Source organism: Centroberyx affinis, unplaced genomic scaffold (assembly GCF_046629955.1).
Source record: "Centroberyx affinis isolate AG114_WGS23_722 - 3 ecotype Tasmania unplaced genomic scaffold, CSIRO-AGI_Caff_v1 ptg000969l_1, whole genome shotgun sequence".
Classification (NCBI taxonomy): domain Eukaryota; kingdom Metazoa; phylum Chordata; class Actinopteri; order Beryciformes; family Berycidae; genus Centroberyx; species Centroberyx affinis.
The window spans coordinates 341,427-356,823 of record NW_027279540.1 but is presented as its reverse complement, the minus strand read 5'-3'; the positions used below and the strand labels follow the sequence as shown (position 1 = coordinate 356,823).

Below are 15,397 nucleotides of genomic sequence, written 5' to 3'. Positions count from 1 at the left end.
GGTAGAATGACTGAGTGTGGGTGTGTTGTCTGTCCTTTGCTAAAGAGATTGCACAGTAGTATAAACTAATTTTCCAAGTTTAATATTCATAGTGCTAACAGCAGATTTTAGTTTTCACAAGACTCCTTCCTCTCCAGCACAACAGACTTTTCTCTGCACATATTTGATGTTCAAAACAGCTCCTAACATTGAACAGAGATGACAAGAACTTTTCTGTTGAGTCTTGCCCCCTCTAGTGTTCAGCTGTATTACAGAGCTTGGTAACATTACAAAACTGCTTCAACTGTGTTCTCATGAAGACAGATTAGATATGCACAATATTTTAGAGGGCTGTGTAACAATTTGAGTTGGAGTAGCAACACAAAAGCACTAATCCAGGAACTCTTATGGGTAAAATTTGAATTAGATAGAAGTGTATGGGTATCTTGCTCCAGTGATTACAAACAATACAAACACAAGCAAACCATTTACATCTTCAAAATATGTTTCTTACATGTGTTTAGCTGTTGCATAATGTCAGTGCTTGTATCAGGACACTATCATTCTGAAATTGAAAACTTAATCTCTTTAAATACTCAAAGCCAGTGGTGGAGCGGCAGGGCAGCACAAGTGGTGCTTTGCTCTAAAAAAAAAAGCACTATATTTTTCAAATAATTTCAAATAGAAAACACAAATAAATAAATCCTGATTTCAGCCGATCACGGGAATTCATACATAAGTACAATGCATAGCCAAACATGTAGGGCTCATTGCTCAAATTTCTTTTACTTTTACGTAAGCTTCCATATCAAAGCAGCTATATGTAAACATTACATTTGCAAAGGCAGCCCTTTCAAAAGCGCGTCAGTCTTCCAGTACAAAAATAAATTTGATAGAATTGAAGAGGCTTGTGTTCATACCAGCTCTGCTTTGGTTATCTGCATCAGTGAGTCTCTGCATGTCCAGATGCTACATCTGCTCTACTTGTCTTGTGTACTTGGATCAGTTAGATATACAGTAGTTGGGGAAATAAAGTCATAAAGACTGCATATGTGGAGGCGTGTGTTGGAGCACTATACGGAGGCCTCTGTGGTTGTGTTGGGGCTCGAGGCTGTGTTGGGGCTTGTGGTTGTGGTGGGGCTCTGGATGGGGGCTGGACTGGGTGGGCAGGAGCTGTCTGGACTACCAAGGGTCCGCAGGTTTGTTTTCCGCTTCCCGTTCCGCACTGTGAGTTCCTCTTTGGCCTTGAACGTCAGAGGCACAAAGCCATCTGCATCTGCCACCAGCACAATCCACAATGGACCTGGAAAGAAAAGAAGACTGTTGGCTCAAAATAATCTTTTATACATCTGAGCTCGATTTAGTCAGGGAACAAATTAAGCATCAATGAGATCAATTAAAAACCACTACAAATTTTTAGTGCTGTAGTATCTAAATCATAAACGCAGCCATAAAAGTAGTCATCACTATGAGCTTCATAAGAAGACATTAAACTCTTTAGCAAAAACAAAACGGTAACAAATTTACTGAATAAGTTTGTGATTGCCATCATTTGGTGTTGTGTGTCTCAGTATAGGACAGCCAGTGTGTGGTACATCAGCAACAAAACGCATAGACGGTTAGTAAGCTGCTTCTGTTTAAAACCTTGTAATCTCACCTAGGCTTTTAATCACTTCCAATTATAGCGTACGCAACTCAACAGAAGTACAATGCTAGATGCTAAATTACGTTGTGTACAATTGTACAATAAAATAGGAGGTTCTTTTCCCCTTCACTGCAAAGAACATTTTCTGTGGAAATAATGAGAGAGCTGTTGAATTGAGTCCTTAATGTAGACGACCCATAGCTTAACATGCTCATCTGATCACTTACAGATGACATCAGAGGGAAACCCACAACACATGCTTGCTGAAAATACACAGAGAGAGAGAGACTTTCCTGAGAAGCCTGCCAGGAGTTTCCTTGAAGTGGCTTTTACTTACCCTGTACTGTGTCACAAGGTGCTTCAGCTTAAGGCCTATTGCACACAAGGGTTTGAGGAGGCAGCTTCTTAAACAAGACAAAGGTATTCTAGGGGCTACATGGGGACTTTAGACACCACACTCACAACAATACAGTCTTGAAAATGACTGCTCCAGTGTTGTCTGTCATCATTACTAATGTATTAATGGCTTGATCTGGTCAGAACAAAGCCGATAAAACAATCAGGTTGTCTTGACCTCAATACTGCAGTTCAGGAACCATGAGGCCAGAAATCGTTACGCTGCACCTAGCCAGTCTGTTATGATTCAGACATCAAAGCAGTGGAACGGATAGAAACCATGACATGTTTAAATCCCCTGAACTGCTGGCCACATGCGTGTCCACTGAGCCGTATACATCATAAAAAACCTTGACTTAAACGTGTATCCTCAACTTAATGGGCTGCACATACCATACATCATCTCCACAATGGTGAGGTTGAAGAGGTCCTGGAGAGCACGCAGACACAGCTTCCCATCACACAGCAGCACCGGCCTCCGCTCGTCGATGAACACGTTCTCTGACAACTGCTTCTGCACATGAACAAAGAAAAAGTGAAAGTGAAGAAAAGATGAGTAGGAAAAGAAAAGAGAGAAACGGTCGCTACCAGGGACAAATTCTTGTTACAGTAACATTTATCGATTTGTTTGAGAACGAGGTTTGAGTCGAGGTCGACACTATTATAATCACAATATTTTAATCTGATACCTGCTGACTATGTACTTCATACTCTCCTATGTCAATAGCCAGTACCATTAGGTCTTTCTGTTGTCTAATCCTTAAAAGTTAAAGTTGTAACAGATTAAGTTGTTTAAGCCCCTGATGCTAAAGCCGCCAATGAAAAGACATTGTAGAGAGAAAGGGAATCTCCTCCTCACTAGCTACGTTTGGGTAATTATTATCCCCGAACAGTTTATCATATGCAGTGTACCTAGTCTTAATCCACAGTAGGCTATCACAGAGTATTGCCATACCTGACATGTGACATTGACATAGGGGGGTTCACAGGCATTGGGGTAGACACTCAGGGCCTTCTTGCCATTCTGGGAATAATCTCTGATGTCGGTCAGGCACTGCTGTACATCTCCAAAGCGTGCAAAAAGCCTCTCCATGTTCTGAACCAAATGCTCCAGCGTGCGCTCCTTGGCATGGCCGGAGGTCTTGTCAGGCATTGGCAGCGTGGGCTCTGTGTGGAGCTTGTCCGACGGCTCGTAGCGAGGGGAGCTGGCCCGGCTGGAATCTCTGCTGGCCTGGCCGGCTATCGCCAGGCTGCTGATGCGGTTGACGTGGTCCATGTCAAAATTCTCCACTGTGATGGAGGAGGCACTGGAGTTGGGTCTGTCTGACGCACGATCAGAGAAGTCCACAGAGCTGGTGACAGGGCTGGGCTCACCACTCCTCACCTCCTCCACCAGCCTGCGCCTGCTGCCTGGGGAACGAAATACTCCGCCTCCAGGCAGCATCAAGTCCTTTATCCCCAGACGCTCCCTGTCATCCTTAGACAGGTGCTCTGAGTGCCTCCTGATCCCTGCATGGAAACTAGAAGTGGATTCTGGGTTGTGGGCAGAGGAGGATGACGTAATGGGGGTCTCTCCATCGTACATCAGGTCTTTGGCTATGAGCCGGAGGATATATTTATCTGTATTAGAAGATGGGAGGAAGACAGGTTCGTTGGACTTCTGCCTGCCCACCATCAACAGCAGCATCTTGTCATTGAGGAAGCAGAGGCCTTTGGGTCTCTCGTTCTTCTGCAGGGAGATCTGCTGGATGTTTGGCATGGCCGAGGCTGTGATGCAGTACACCAAAACCATGTTACAGGTGTTGGAAGCCACAGCAACTGTGGAACCACGTGGATCAAAGGCCACTATGTCTGGGACCAGAATCCCTGGGATACTGACTTTGCGGGTGGTGGTGACCTTCCGCTCGTAGGTGACCAGGATGAGGTGGGAGAAGTCCTGGCCAGAACCCGTCATGGTGTCCCGGCGGCGCAGGTGGATAAGGGGGCTGGGGTCAGAGCGACGGTGCCTCGCCAGGAGGTGGGTTAGATCTACTGGGCCTGAGCTGGAGATGTAGGGCCTCTCCGATTCAAACGACCTCCTTCTAGGGTCCACAGGGCCGTCTTCGTCCGACATGGCCACATGCTGGCCCTGGCCATGCGGGGTCTCTGTCTCTGTAGACAAGTCGAAGGCTATACCTGCATTTAGCCCACAGATTTTATCCAGAGGCAGCTCTGTAGCCACAGCTACCTGAGCCTCCCCTGTGGCCTCGATGGCACAGATGTAGCCTCCCACATCAAAGATGGGGCAGAAGGAGCAGGCGACCAGACTCTTCTGGATGTCATTCCAGATGTAAGAGTGAAGAGCGCTGCCTATGGCCACTACCAGACGCGTGCCATCCTTAGTCCAGCAGGCACAGTGGATGAGTCCACTACTTCTAATTTCCGCTTTGACTCTCCTGTTGTCCATCCTAACAGAGAACAACACGGAGGTGTCCTTCTTGGTCAGTACAGCCAGGATGTCTAGTCTGGGATGCCAGACACAGCCTTGGGAGAGCAAGGGGAAGGGCTCGCTCATCTCACAGGTCTGGGTGCATAGCAGCTTGTTCTGCTCAAGGGCACTGAGCTGCAGCTGCCAGACGGTGATGTGCTTCTTGTGCTGAACAGCCAGCAAGGCAGGGGATCCAGAACAGCACAGTGGGCCCCAGAAGAGCCCAAAGACATGCTCGAACTGCCCGATGACGTTGGTGTCCCCAAACTTCACCTCACCATTGACGAAGAAGAGAGACGTTAGGCAGACCTGCTTGCCGTCTGTCCATGCTATCCCGTGCAAAGGGTGGATGGCTTGGTGGAGAGTGTTGAGACCTGTCCTCAGCAGCTTTGCCTTGCCAAGATCCATCCTGACAGGTATGAAGAGGCTTGTTCAAAGATAAAGAAAAAAAAAATTATCACTCAAAAAGTTAGCATTGATGACAGAGACCTATCTGATCTGAAATGGGTCTGGTGCACACGAGAAGCTATTGCTACCTACGCAGATTAAGAACAGGAAAAGCCTCTCCCGTGTCTCCTTCCAAGTACATGCCTTAATCCCCTCTCCCTGAGCTGAGGCAATGGTGACGAGGGCTTACACCTGCTTACGCCTGAATGACCTTAGTAACGCAGGTGCCGCTATACTCGGGGCAATACTACGTACTTTGAGTAGGTATGAATCATCCCAGTGTTGACACTTTAACATAAGCTTAAACTTTCCTGATCCCAGTGGGGAAATTGGGTTGTTGCAGCAGACATGAATGAGATGGGCTGTCCAAAAAAATCGATACAGCTGAGTATTGCAATATTTTTTTCCATGATACTGTATTGATTTTCCAGCCCCTCGTATCGATACATTGAAAAAAATTATTCATGTTTTAAACATATTTAAAATGTCCTTAAATTTCCCTCAAATCCCTTTGAATTAAATAGTTTTGACTCAATTTGTCCACTGAGTTATCAATATAATGTGATATACATATTAGACTACCCAGGTGGTACACAGCAAGTTGTATTTTCAGCTCTATTTTTAAAATTGCAATGTATCGCAATATGTATCATGATACAATCGATCATGATACAATCGTATGGTGACCCATGTATCGTGATACGTATCGTATCGTGAGGTCCTTGCCAATACCGAGCCTTATGAGATAATGCACAAAATATAATAGAAAATATAATATAAATAAGGATATAGCCAGTGGGGGTTATATAACATAGACTACTGTTAATTTCAACACTAGAATTTGTTAAGTAGAATGTGTAAATTATAAATATGGAGAGGATGTGCAAAATTACATCAGTAGAACTTACTGAGACAAGGAATATATGGGATGGATATCAGAATATGAAGAAAGCACGTGTGAATTTACAGCATAGACACAGGATGTGCAACACATTAATGGGTCTACAGAAAGCCATAGTGGCTATTGGCTATTCTTCCGTATTAATACGTCTATATTCTTATCACTAAATAGTACGAACAAAGAGGAGAGTATTCTACAAAATTCAATCTGGTACTATATTCCCGGTTGTAAAATCTCTAGGTTAGGCTTAAAATTCGCCACCACTATCCCACTAAGACACAGCGGGACAGTTTACTTGCCAGACAAGCAATTCAAGCTCAGTGAGGAACATGACATGCATTTACTTCTCCTTTTACACCACAATTAGCGTACAAAATCCACAGACATGTAATTTTACTCCAAACATACCATATAATTCCTAAAGCATGTCACAGGGAATCCAGGTAAAACATGCCCAGGTAAAAATCCCCCACTTTTAATTCACGTTTTCCCGGTTGAGATGTGTGTTCTATTTGACCCGGAAACAAAATCAAAGAAACTGGTGAATCATGGGAGTTGTAGTTGAAATAGAACCGTCGGTTTTACCCTACCGTGTCCACTGGAGGTCGCTATCTGCTTGAATCTTCATTTTATTCTGTAAAGCGTTGTGCTATTAAACTTTTAATATGTTTACACATGTCTACGAAATGTAACCAGGAAAAAATAACTGACACAACGCATTGCTTGATGTATTCATAATTACTATAAAGCCTGACAGCAGTATGGTATAGATAACCGACAAAGCTGAAGACGACGTCGGTGGGGGTAGTTGTGCATCTCGAGGCTGAGGTCTCCTTTTACACAAGACAATCTTTGCTGTTACTGTGTACTGTGGTGGTCGGTAGTGGTCGGTGAATGCATGGTTCCGCCGTTATAGCCCGTGCTGTAGCCGCAAAACAGGTGTCGAAATAGCTTTTTAGGCTGTATGTTTTAGAGATAACCGTTGAAATAGTGCAATAATGGGCGTGGAAGTCGAAACAATATCTCCCGGTGATGGTAAGTTGATTTCTTCGCTTGTATGCTTTGGTGTAAGGGGGTTCTGTTGCTCCTCAGCATGCTAATCAAACATCAGTGTCGTTAACATAACACTGCAGCACTGCATGAAGTAAGACGGTTAATTCGTTAGCGTTACATAACGTCAGTAAGTAACATTTAGGATTGTAAAAGGAGGCTACAATCTTGGTTCTGTTATTCATCCTTCCAGTAACGCCTGCATTGGCATCTTTCTAGAACTCTCCACACTTGCCTGTTACTGGGCTGCAAGACTTATTAGCCTAGTTTATGCATGGATATTTAAATGGAGAATTGTCTCACAAGGAAAATGAGATTTTACTGACAGGCTAAGTTTAATTAGCTACGGCCAAGTAGACGTAGCAGGCTCTTATAGACACTCTCTCTCTCTCTTTCTCTCTCTCTCTCACACACACACACACACACACACACACACACACAGAGAGAGAGAGAGAGAGTGCAATTAGGGGTATTTGATAGCCCCCTAGGATGGAAAAATAAGGCTACAGGCTAAAGTTTCTATATGAGGATATTGAAACCACAGAGCAGGCTAATGGACGGCAAAACTGACTCCCACACGTATACAGGCATAAAGAGGATTTGGCATAGTTGCCAGGAACACCCCGCCAGACTTAATCCATAGATTAACCATTGTTAATCTGTGAGATAAGCGTGACAGCCTCTGAGATGTACAAACGCATATTAATGCATGTTTTTCTTTCTCTCTTCTCAACAGGAAGAACATTTCCAAAGAAGGGGCAGACATGTGTTGTTCATTACATAGGTAACTGACTTTTGCAGATGGTTTGCTTTCAGCAATCATGAAGCCAGACGTCTTTCCTGTCTGCTTGAGAGGAAATTTGACCCTGTTTTTTTTTTTTTTATACAATATCTGGAGTACAACATGGCTCAGTATTCACCCAAGCTGTTAGAGCCTACTTGCATGCATGTACACACCAGAGTTTCCCTTATGGTTTAAAATATGGGCTGAGCTCCCACCGCACCTAGAAGAATTCATTTGCTTAGGCTTGATGGATAATAGTGTCACATGGGGTACATGCTGTTGCAGAGGCTGTTGCAACCTGGCAAGCAAAAAAAAAAAAAATCAAAGGAGAAACACCCACACACCCACGCACATGCATGCACACATACTCACACACACTTGCCTGATTCTTTAGCTTTCTTTCAGATTGCCCAATTTTAGAGGTGGAGCAGTAAGACGCAGAGCCATTTGGGAAATAAATCTGGGTTATTCTGTGCCCCAGGGTTGGGAGTCCAGACAACTAGGTCAGACAGAAAGTAAACAAAACCTAGGTTACATGTCATCAGTCTGTCTGTCTGAATCACAGGGCTTATTACGTGGTTATAAGATGTTCGCTCTGATGTATGTTTGTGAGTACAGAATGTGTGTGTGTGTGTGTGTGTGCATGCTCACATTTGCATTAGTCAATAGCCAGCCCTTGCTTCTCTCTATCGATGTTGTCTTCACCTCCTTCATGTTTTGAAGTTGGTTTTATGGTTGTCCACCGTTAAGACGTGAAAATTAAGATGTTGTTTGCTTGGCTACACTAAGTCACTCAATATTCAGTTTCATATAAGATAGCTTTGCAGCTCTGATTGACTGGCATGTGTGGTTAAAAACATAGACAGACACAGGGCCAAACTGCTTCTCTGGATAACAGATGTGTTGTCGTTCAACTTTTTTTGGACAGTGGAAGAGATAATCTGATTTTGCCTTGGGCCTGATAATCTACTGTAATTACAAATTATGTTATCTCTGACTGCACGTGAAACTGGTCCGTTGAGATCCAGCCCAGTCTCCAGCCTGCGATCACAAGGGTTAGGCCTGTAGCTCGAATCTTTGGCTTCTTGATAGCTTAGCTGTTGACTTCCTACTCTACAAGCCACTCTGGCAGTTAACCAGCCATCGTCTGGTGGTGCTTTTCTACTCTAACTTCAGTATTTGGCTGGTAAAATAGTGAAAACAGTTGATGAATTTTAGACTCCATCAGCGCCCCACCACCCTGTAACCCCTGCCCCACTCTAGGATTTCACTTATTATTGACTGTTTTTCTGCCTCTGGTTGCCTGTTTTCCATTGTTCTGATAACATAATTTCCTGCTGTTTTCTGTTATACCGATTACACCATTTCCTGCTGTTTTTGGTTGTAGTGATCTGGCTTTGGTTGTAGTGCCCCAGGTGTAGACTCCTTTAACACCAGGCTGTGCTAGAGCATGGGAAATGGCCTGTGTGGTTGTTTACGGGGAGGTCGATACTTTTAGTGTGACAGAGCGAATGCTGACAGAAAGAGCCTGCGATGCTCTCTGTCTGATTCTGTCTCTCTCAGTTTCATTCAAGTTCTCTCCATCTCTCCTTTTGCTTTTCCCTCTCGGCTCACACAGGTTTTCCCCACACGTTCTTAGGCTTAAGCAGAGGCAAGGACTGTGTGCATGCAACACGCAAAGGGCTATTAATATATTATTATATCATTTGGGGAAATCTATTTGGAGTGGGCAAACAAAAATGTATATATGGGAACCATAGAGCTGTACACGTCAGGCCATGTGAGTTGAGGCTTTAATGTTGAACACAAGTCAGGAGGAGATTAGTTGAGGCATGTGGTTTTTTCAGACCAAATTAGAGGATTTTACTCAATGTAATAACATCAGATATCATATGCACGTCACAGTAAAGCACATGGAGCCTATGGTATTTTTTATCACTGAAAGAGGCCCTTATAGTTCCATGACAACCATAAACAATAAACAAGTCACAAAATCACATAATGATGCTTTAAAGCAATATCTCACTTTGATACAACATTCTCATTGTTCACTATGTGAACCTGGTGTGACTTTAGTAGTCATCATCCTCTTGTAGTGAGTACTCACTACTGGCATATGGACTCTTTTTTTCTGGCTCCCAGTATTGATAGTTGGCAACAGGCAAACAGTGATCCCAGAACATAGAAGAAATAATTTTCTATTTTGGTTAATCCCCTTTAATTGCTATAGACAGCCACTGTTGATCAGTTGCCCAGGAATTTGTATGAAAGGTTAAGCATTGAAAAGATGTTACACCTAATACTTCAGGTCTGTATGCCGTTGTAAAAACAGAGGCAAACCCATTTTTGTTTTATTCAAAAGCACAAAGACAAGATTAGGACCAGAACTGGTAATGAGATGGGACTGGCAACAGAGGTTAGCTGTAGATTTGAGACTTAAGCCTATCCGGTCCCAAGTCATCCAGCTGGCTGTCAGTGCAGTACTCCGGAGTACAAACTTAGTTTTCCAGATAGCAGAGGCAAGATAAACTGTAAGGGCAAGGAGAGAGAGATGTGATAGCATAGTGGGATTTGAACCCATGCTGTTCGCAGCATGTTACAGACTAACATTAATAGAGAGCGCTCACTCACATGCACACATGACACCCTACCCTGCCCTTTTTCATCTTCACTTTCACCACTGGGATTCTAAGCATGCAGATACACACGCACACACACACACACACACACACACACACAAGCCCGTATGTGCCTGAGCACACAGACACACACAGATGTGTGGTGACCTTGCATACGCAGAGCCTTCCTTGGCTCTGGTAAGAGAGTGTTGCATCTGCAGTGGTTGCCCAGATTAGCCCAGGGGTCATCACCATGAGACAGGCGAGGGTCCTGGTGTTACCAAACTGGCAGGAAAAATCAATTAGAAAAGCTCGCTCACACTCTCACTCTTTGTCTCCCTCACACACGCATTCTGTCATGCCTGACTGTGAGTCTATTCATAGAGCAGCAGTTAGCTACAGTAGTAATGGTCTTGTTACCCATTCCTCTATCAGCAGCACATCTCTTAACAATGCTATGTTAAGAAGACAAGCAGCCTGGTGTGGGAAGAAGCTGGATCCAGGGTCAAGTTGGGCTCAAATGTTTATCATTTTACTGTTGGATTATTGAGCATACTATCTTTGTTGGCCTGGCTATACTTTCACACTTTTACACACTTATACACTGGGAGACTGCCCAGTACAATTTGTATTACTGGCCAATGAGCAGCTTGAAAAGCTCATGGTTAATTGCCTCACTCAAGGGAACATCGGCTGTAGTCGCTATTGAACACGAGAGTGCTGCACGTAAACTTCTCATGTCCAGATTTTCTCAGCCAGGCCGGGGAGTTGAGCCAGCGACCCTGCGATCACAAGCTTAAGTAGATCTTGTATCAGTCAATATCAAGAAAACCAGGCCTTGTGACTTTTCTTGATTGATGGACTCTGACAAGTCTAGCACTATGATGACATAAAGCATTGTGGGTCTCCAGTGACAAGACGCATGAGCGTTGTAAGCAACAGGTTTGCTGGGACTCCGCTGATATGATGTCATGCCTAAAAGGGGACGTTGTTCCTTACCATGTTTGAGCTCCCCTCTTCACCATGAAACGTGATGAAATAGAGACCTAATGGCACTTGGTCAGAGTGTCACACAGAAATAGACCGAAACGCCGGGCTGTAATTTAGGAGATGGCAAACTCTCTCCTTTCAAGGGAGAATGTTATGATTGCACGCTGGGGGAAGTAGCATTCAATCACAACATCCTAGTGCAGTATCTGTGTCAGGAGTGGGCAGTTAAAGCCAGCGAGACAAGAGTTGACATTGAGCTTCTGAATTAGGAAGTTAGGAAGGTTCTGGCAAGATCTTGGTCAGCCAGGTAAAGGCGAAGCGAACGGAAATGTGACAGCGGTCACACAGCATATGGATATGGTCCACTCAACAATCAGGATGCTCCATATCAATGAAACATTCACACTTTTGTTTGGAATGCATGCCTAGCCAGGTAATCCCACTAGTGCCAGAGAGACCTTTAAGGCAGTGCTGAAGAGGGTCATTTGCAGGCTTAGACCACATCCACACACTGGTAACACATCTGTGTTGTTCATTGTCTGTGTTATGATGAAAATATTCCAAACTACATGTCTCACCTACTCCCAGTTTGTCATGCTTGATATATGAATGAAGCACAAACAGGTTTTTTTTTCCATTGACACATGCGTGCGTGCAGCCGTGAAATGCACCAACACATATATAAGAGTGAGCCGTAGACAGATAGCTTTACGTGCACTATCTCATTTCATCCGGACTTTGGCTGAGGAGGCTGCTGGGCTGGCAGCCGTCCTAAACAGGCGCTGAGACGGGATACAGTAAACGGAGTAAAAATAACCTCACCCCCCGTGCACTGTGGCTTTTTGCAGATCCAGCCTGAGCACCACCAAGCTGAAGGCTCTCATGCCACTTAGGCGAAAGTCTGGGAGTAGGCCTGAGGGTATTATATTTTCACAGAGACCCCACCCCTGTTAGCTGCCAAAAGAATGATAACAGAGCAGTGCTACAAGTGGTGCAGAGGCTGGGCTGGTCACTTTTTGTTGGCTTTTCTTTGCTTTCCTGTAAGGCATATTCTAGCCTGAGAGAAGTATGTGTTAAACATTTAGTCTAGCAGTCGCAAATATACACTGTAGTGAGAGAAATGAGGGCAAGACATGGGCTACTTTACATTGAGTTGAGATACATTGCAAACCATGCCATAGCTGAATAAAATATTTAAATGTTGAAATTTTTGCCTTTATAGGACAATCCAACCTGTTTAAATTTTCTCTGTGGGAAAATAGTAGCAGGTGGTATTTGCCTTGGTGCGTGCACCTGATGACTCCAGGCTTGGACCGAGCTCAGCCTACTGATATCTGGGCTACAGTGATTCTTGGAAGCCGTGGGCCTACTAAGTTTAGGGGGAGTGAAAGGGGAGACACCGTACAGTACCAAGATTCATCTGACTAGATGAGCTAGCCACTCTCTAAACTTGAGTTAACACGCAAGTTTTAATGCCAAGTATTCACACTTGTGCTGTTATGTTGTTGTGAGAGATAAATCAAAGGCCTTTCACGGACCAAACTGCAAGTGGGCATTGTGGAATATTTTTTGCATGACCCTTCTTTGACTCCCTGCAAGACTGCGAAATACTGATCTCAACTAGGGTTACACAATTAATTGTGTATAATGGTATATCATGATTTTAGTTTCCACAATTAATAATTGTAGACTGACATGCCACAATATTGAATCATTTCATTTCACTCAGAACGCCAGTCAGGATGTTGACATGAGGTGCAAAAACTGATTATAATTTTGTCCACAATCGTAGAGAGAACATTTCTTAATTTTCTGGAATTTCTGTTCTGTTAGATAACAGAAAGTGGAGAGTAACAACATGCATCTTAGTGTATGTATGCCCTATTTATATGTAAAGTTGTGCAAAGAAATCCTCGATATTAGCCTCTTTCCTTCCACAGCCGCAGTCTAGTTTTTCTAATGAGGTGTGCTCTGTAGCCGTATTTCATTAGTCATTTAACAAGCCCTCCTCGACTTACCCTTGGTACTTGGTGATATCTCTATCACCAAGTACCAAGTACTATGGTGACTCCATGCACCACGGGAATGGTCACTTGCACTTGCATAAATTAGTTCATTTCATAAATATGTTTAAATTCTCTGAATATTATTTGTTTACTTACAGTTATATATCGCTTGTTCCACCATGGTGGGTCATGCACGCGATATGACAAATGATCACAGACAAGACATGCTCCTGAAGTCTAGACCGTTGTTGACTCCCTCGGCTCAGAAAGTCCACTTGAGTTATCAGAGTAATGGAACGGCACCCAAGATGGTGGCAGGGATCGCCCCGAGGAGAAGCCGAGGGGAAGTCGACGAGGGCATGTTAAAATGACTAATGAAACGGGGCCAGTGTCTGTCTGTGCCTTTGGACGTGTTTAATGGGCCTAATGTTATTATCATGCCTGAATGGTCAGTGTTCTGAAGGAGCACAGTGCTCTGTTCCCCTCTTCTCCCTGTGGTCTAGATACAGGCAAGCAATGGCCTACTTAACTTTAAAAATAATCCACCGAACCAGGCCAACGCTTCCTGTTTCACATTCCCTTTGTTCATTTGGATAATTGAAACAAGCCCAAGATCTTGATAAGAAGCCCCAATAGAATAATTCCTCTTTTCGGCGCCAACCTTGCGCTGCTGAAAAGCTACCCGCCTCTTCCCTTTAATCTTCCAGACCATTTCAGTTATTGTTGGAAGGGCGTGCATAGACATGGCATCAGTACTGTCCTATTTAACGTTGTTGTGTTGAGATAATGCTACAAATCTTATCAACAAACAGTTCACTACACAGATATAAAAAAAACGGCTGTAAAGTAACGTTGTACTTTGAGTTTTTGTTTTGTAGTGGACTACAAAAAAAAGGGTTGTTTCTGTGCCAGGTGCTTCTCTATTCTTTGTGAACTTTCATGCGATTTTCCTCTGGCAGGTATGCTGCAGAATGGGAAGAAGTTTGACTCCTCTCGAGACAGAAACAAGCCCTTCAAGTTCAAGATTGGACGACTGGAGGTGATTAAAGGCTGGGAGGAAGGAGTGGGACAGGTAAGTGAGGAAAGCCAAGGCGGTAAACTATAGCTACAGTACAGTATATCTGTGATATTTAAGCACATGATGAGCATACTTCTTCTTCTTCTTTTCCTCGTGCCCCCAAGATGAGCCTGGGCCAGAGGGCTAAGATCACCTGTACACCGGACATGGCTTATGGAGCGACCGGCCACCCCGGAGTCATCCCCCCGAACGCCACACTCATATTTGACGTGGAGCTCCTCAAGCTGGAGTGAAAGGTCAAAGGTTGAAGGTTAATGGGGCTACATTTGCCACAGCCTATTTTCACAGGGAGACCATACCGGCTGCTGCCTCCCACCATCCAGCTACCGTTCTTCCCTTTGATTTCTACCATCTTCTTCAGTTCAACATTTAAAGTATCTACTGCTGCTGCTTTGTTGCCAACTTGTCATATTAGATACTGCCCGAAGGTTTTCACAGCACTTACAACAAGACTTTTTCACACACACACACACACACCACTGTTTGGTTTCTTTGTCTTAAAATGTTTGTCAGTTGGTTTACTCACATGCTTGTTTTGTTTCATTTCAATTGAGGTTGTAAATTTTGTTGAATCAAGAAGAAATCGATCAGCTGATGGAAGCCGTACTACATTGCAATCAAAACATACTGCCTTACAGTTTTAAAAACAGAGGAAGGGTACATGTTGAAAGTACAATACTTCTGCTCTGTATCTTAACTGGGCATTAACAACCACTGTCTGCATTGCCACTTTGATAAAAGTTTGTCCTGCTGAATGCTATGAATGATGTTGCTGTGTTTAGTATATTTTATATCCCTCATAAACATTTACTGCAAGTGTACCGCAGAAAGAATCCAAATCCAATACTGTACAGAACTCTTTAAGAGCCATGGCTACAATGACCGTTTTATCGATCAACTCTTAATAAAAATGGCGTGTACTGTGTTGAGAGATTGAGTTCCATGTCTAATTTGTCTGTGTATCTGTGTGTGTCTCAGGCATAATTGTTATAAATATTGAGGAATTAAGTGTAAAAGGACGATACATGAGGGCTTC

The 15,397-nt window shown here is 43.8% G+C and overlaps 2 protein-coding genes across 3 annotated transcripts; one reads left to right on the top strand and one right to left on the bottom strand.

Moving 5' to 3' along the window:
• Window positions 1-81: 81 nt before the first annotated feature.
• Window positions 82-6,321, bottom strand: wdcp (WD repeat and coiled coil containing). Its single transcript, XM_071522270.1, has 4 exons — window positions 6,244-6,321; window positions 2,976-4,914; window positions 2,414-2,534; window positions 82-1,282 (listed from the first exon to the last, which is right to left on the bottom strand). The coding sequence occupies exons 2-4, from the start codon at window positions 4,893-4,895 to the stop codon at window positions 1,053-1,055; spliced, it is 2,271 nt and encodes a 756-aa protein (XP_071378371.1). The 5' UTR covers window positions 4,896-4,914; window positions 6,244-6,321; the 3' UTR covers window positions 82-1,052.
• Window positions 6,322-6,703: 382 nt separating this feature from the next.
• Window positions 6,704-15,286, top strand: fkbp1b (FKBP prolyl isomerase 1B). Of its 2 annotated transcripts, none has more exons than XM_071522248.1 (4): window positions 6,704-6,870; window positions 7,622-7,669; window positions 14,243-14,355; window positions 14,466-15,286. In XM_071522248.1, exons 1-4 carry the CDS (start codon window positions 6,834-6,836, stop codon window positions 14,592-14,594), a joined length of 327 nt encoding a protein of 108 aa, XP_071378349.1. In that variant the 5' UTR covers window positions 6,704-6,833; the 3' UTR covers window positions 14,595-15,286. The 2 variants fall into 2 exon arrangements, with proteins under 2 accessions (XP_071378349.1, XP_071378350.1); XM_071522249.1 differs by having other exon boundaries at window positions 6,704-6,874; window positions 7,626-7,669.
• Window positions 15,287-15,397: the final 111 nt, after the last annotated feature.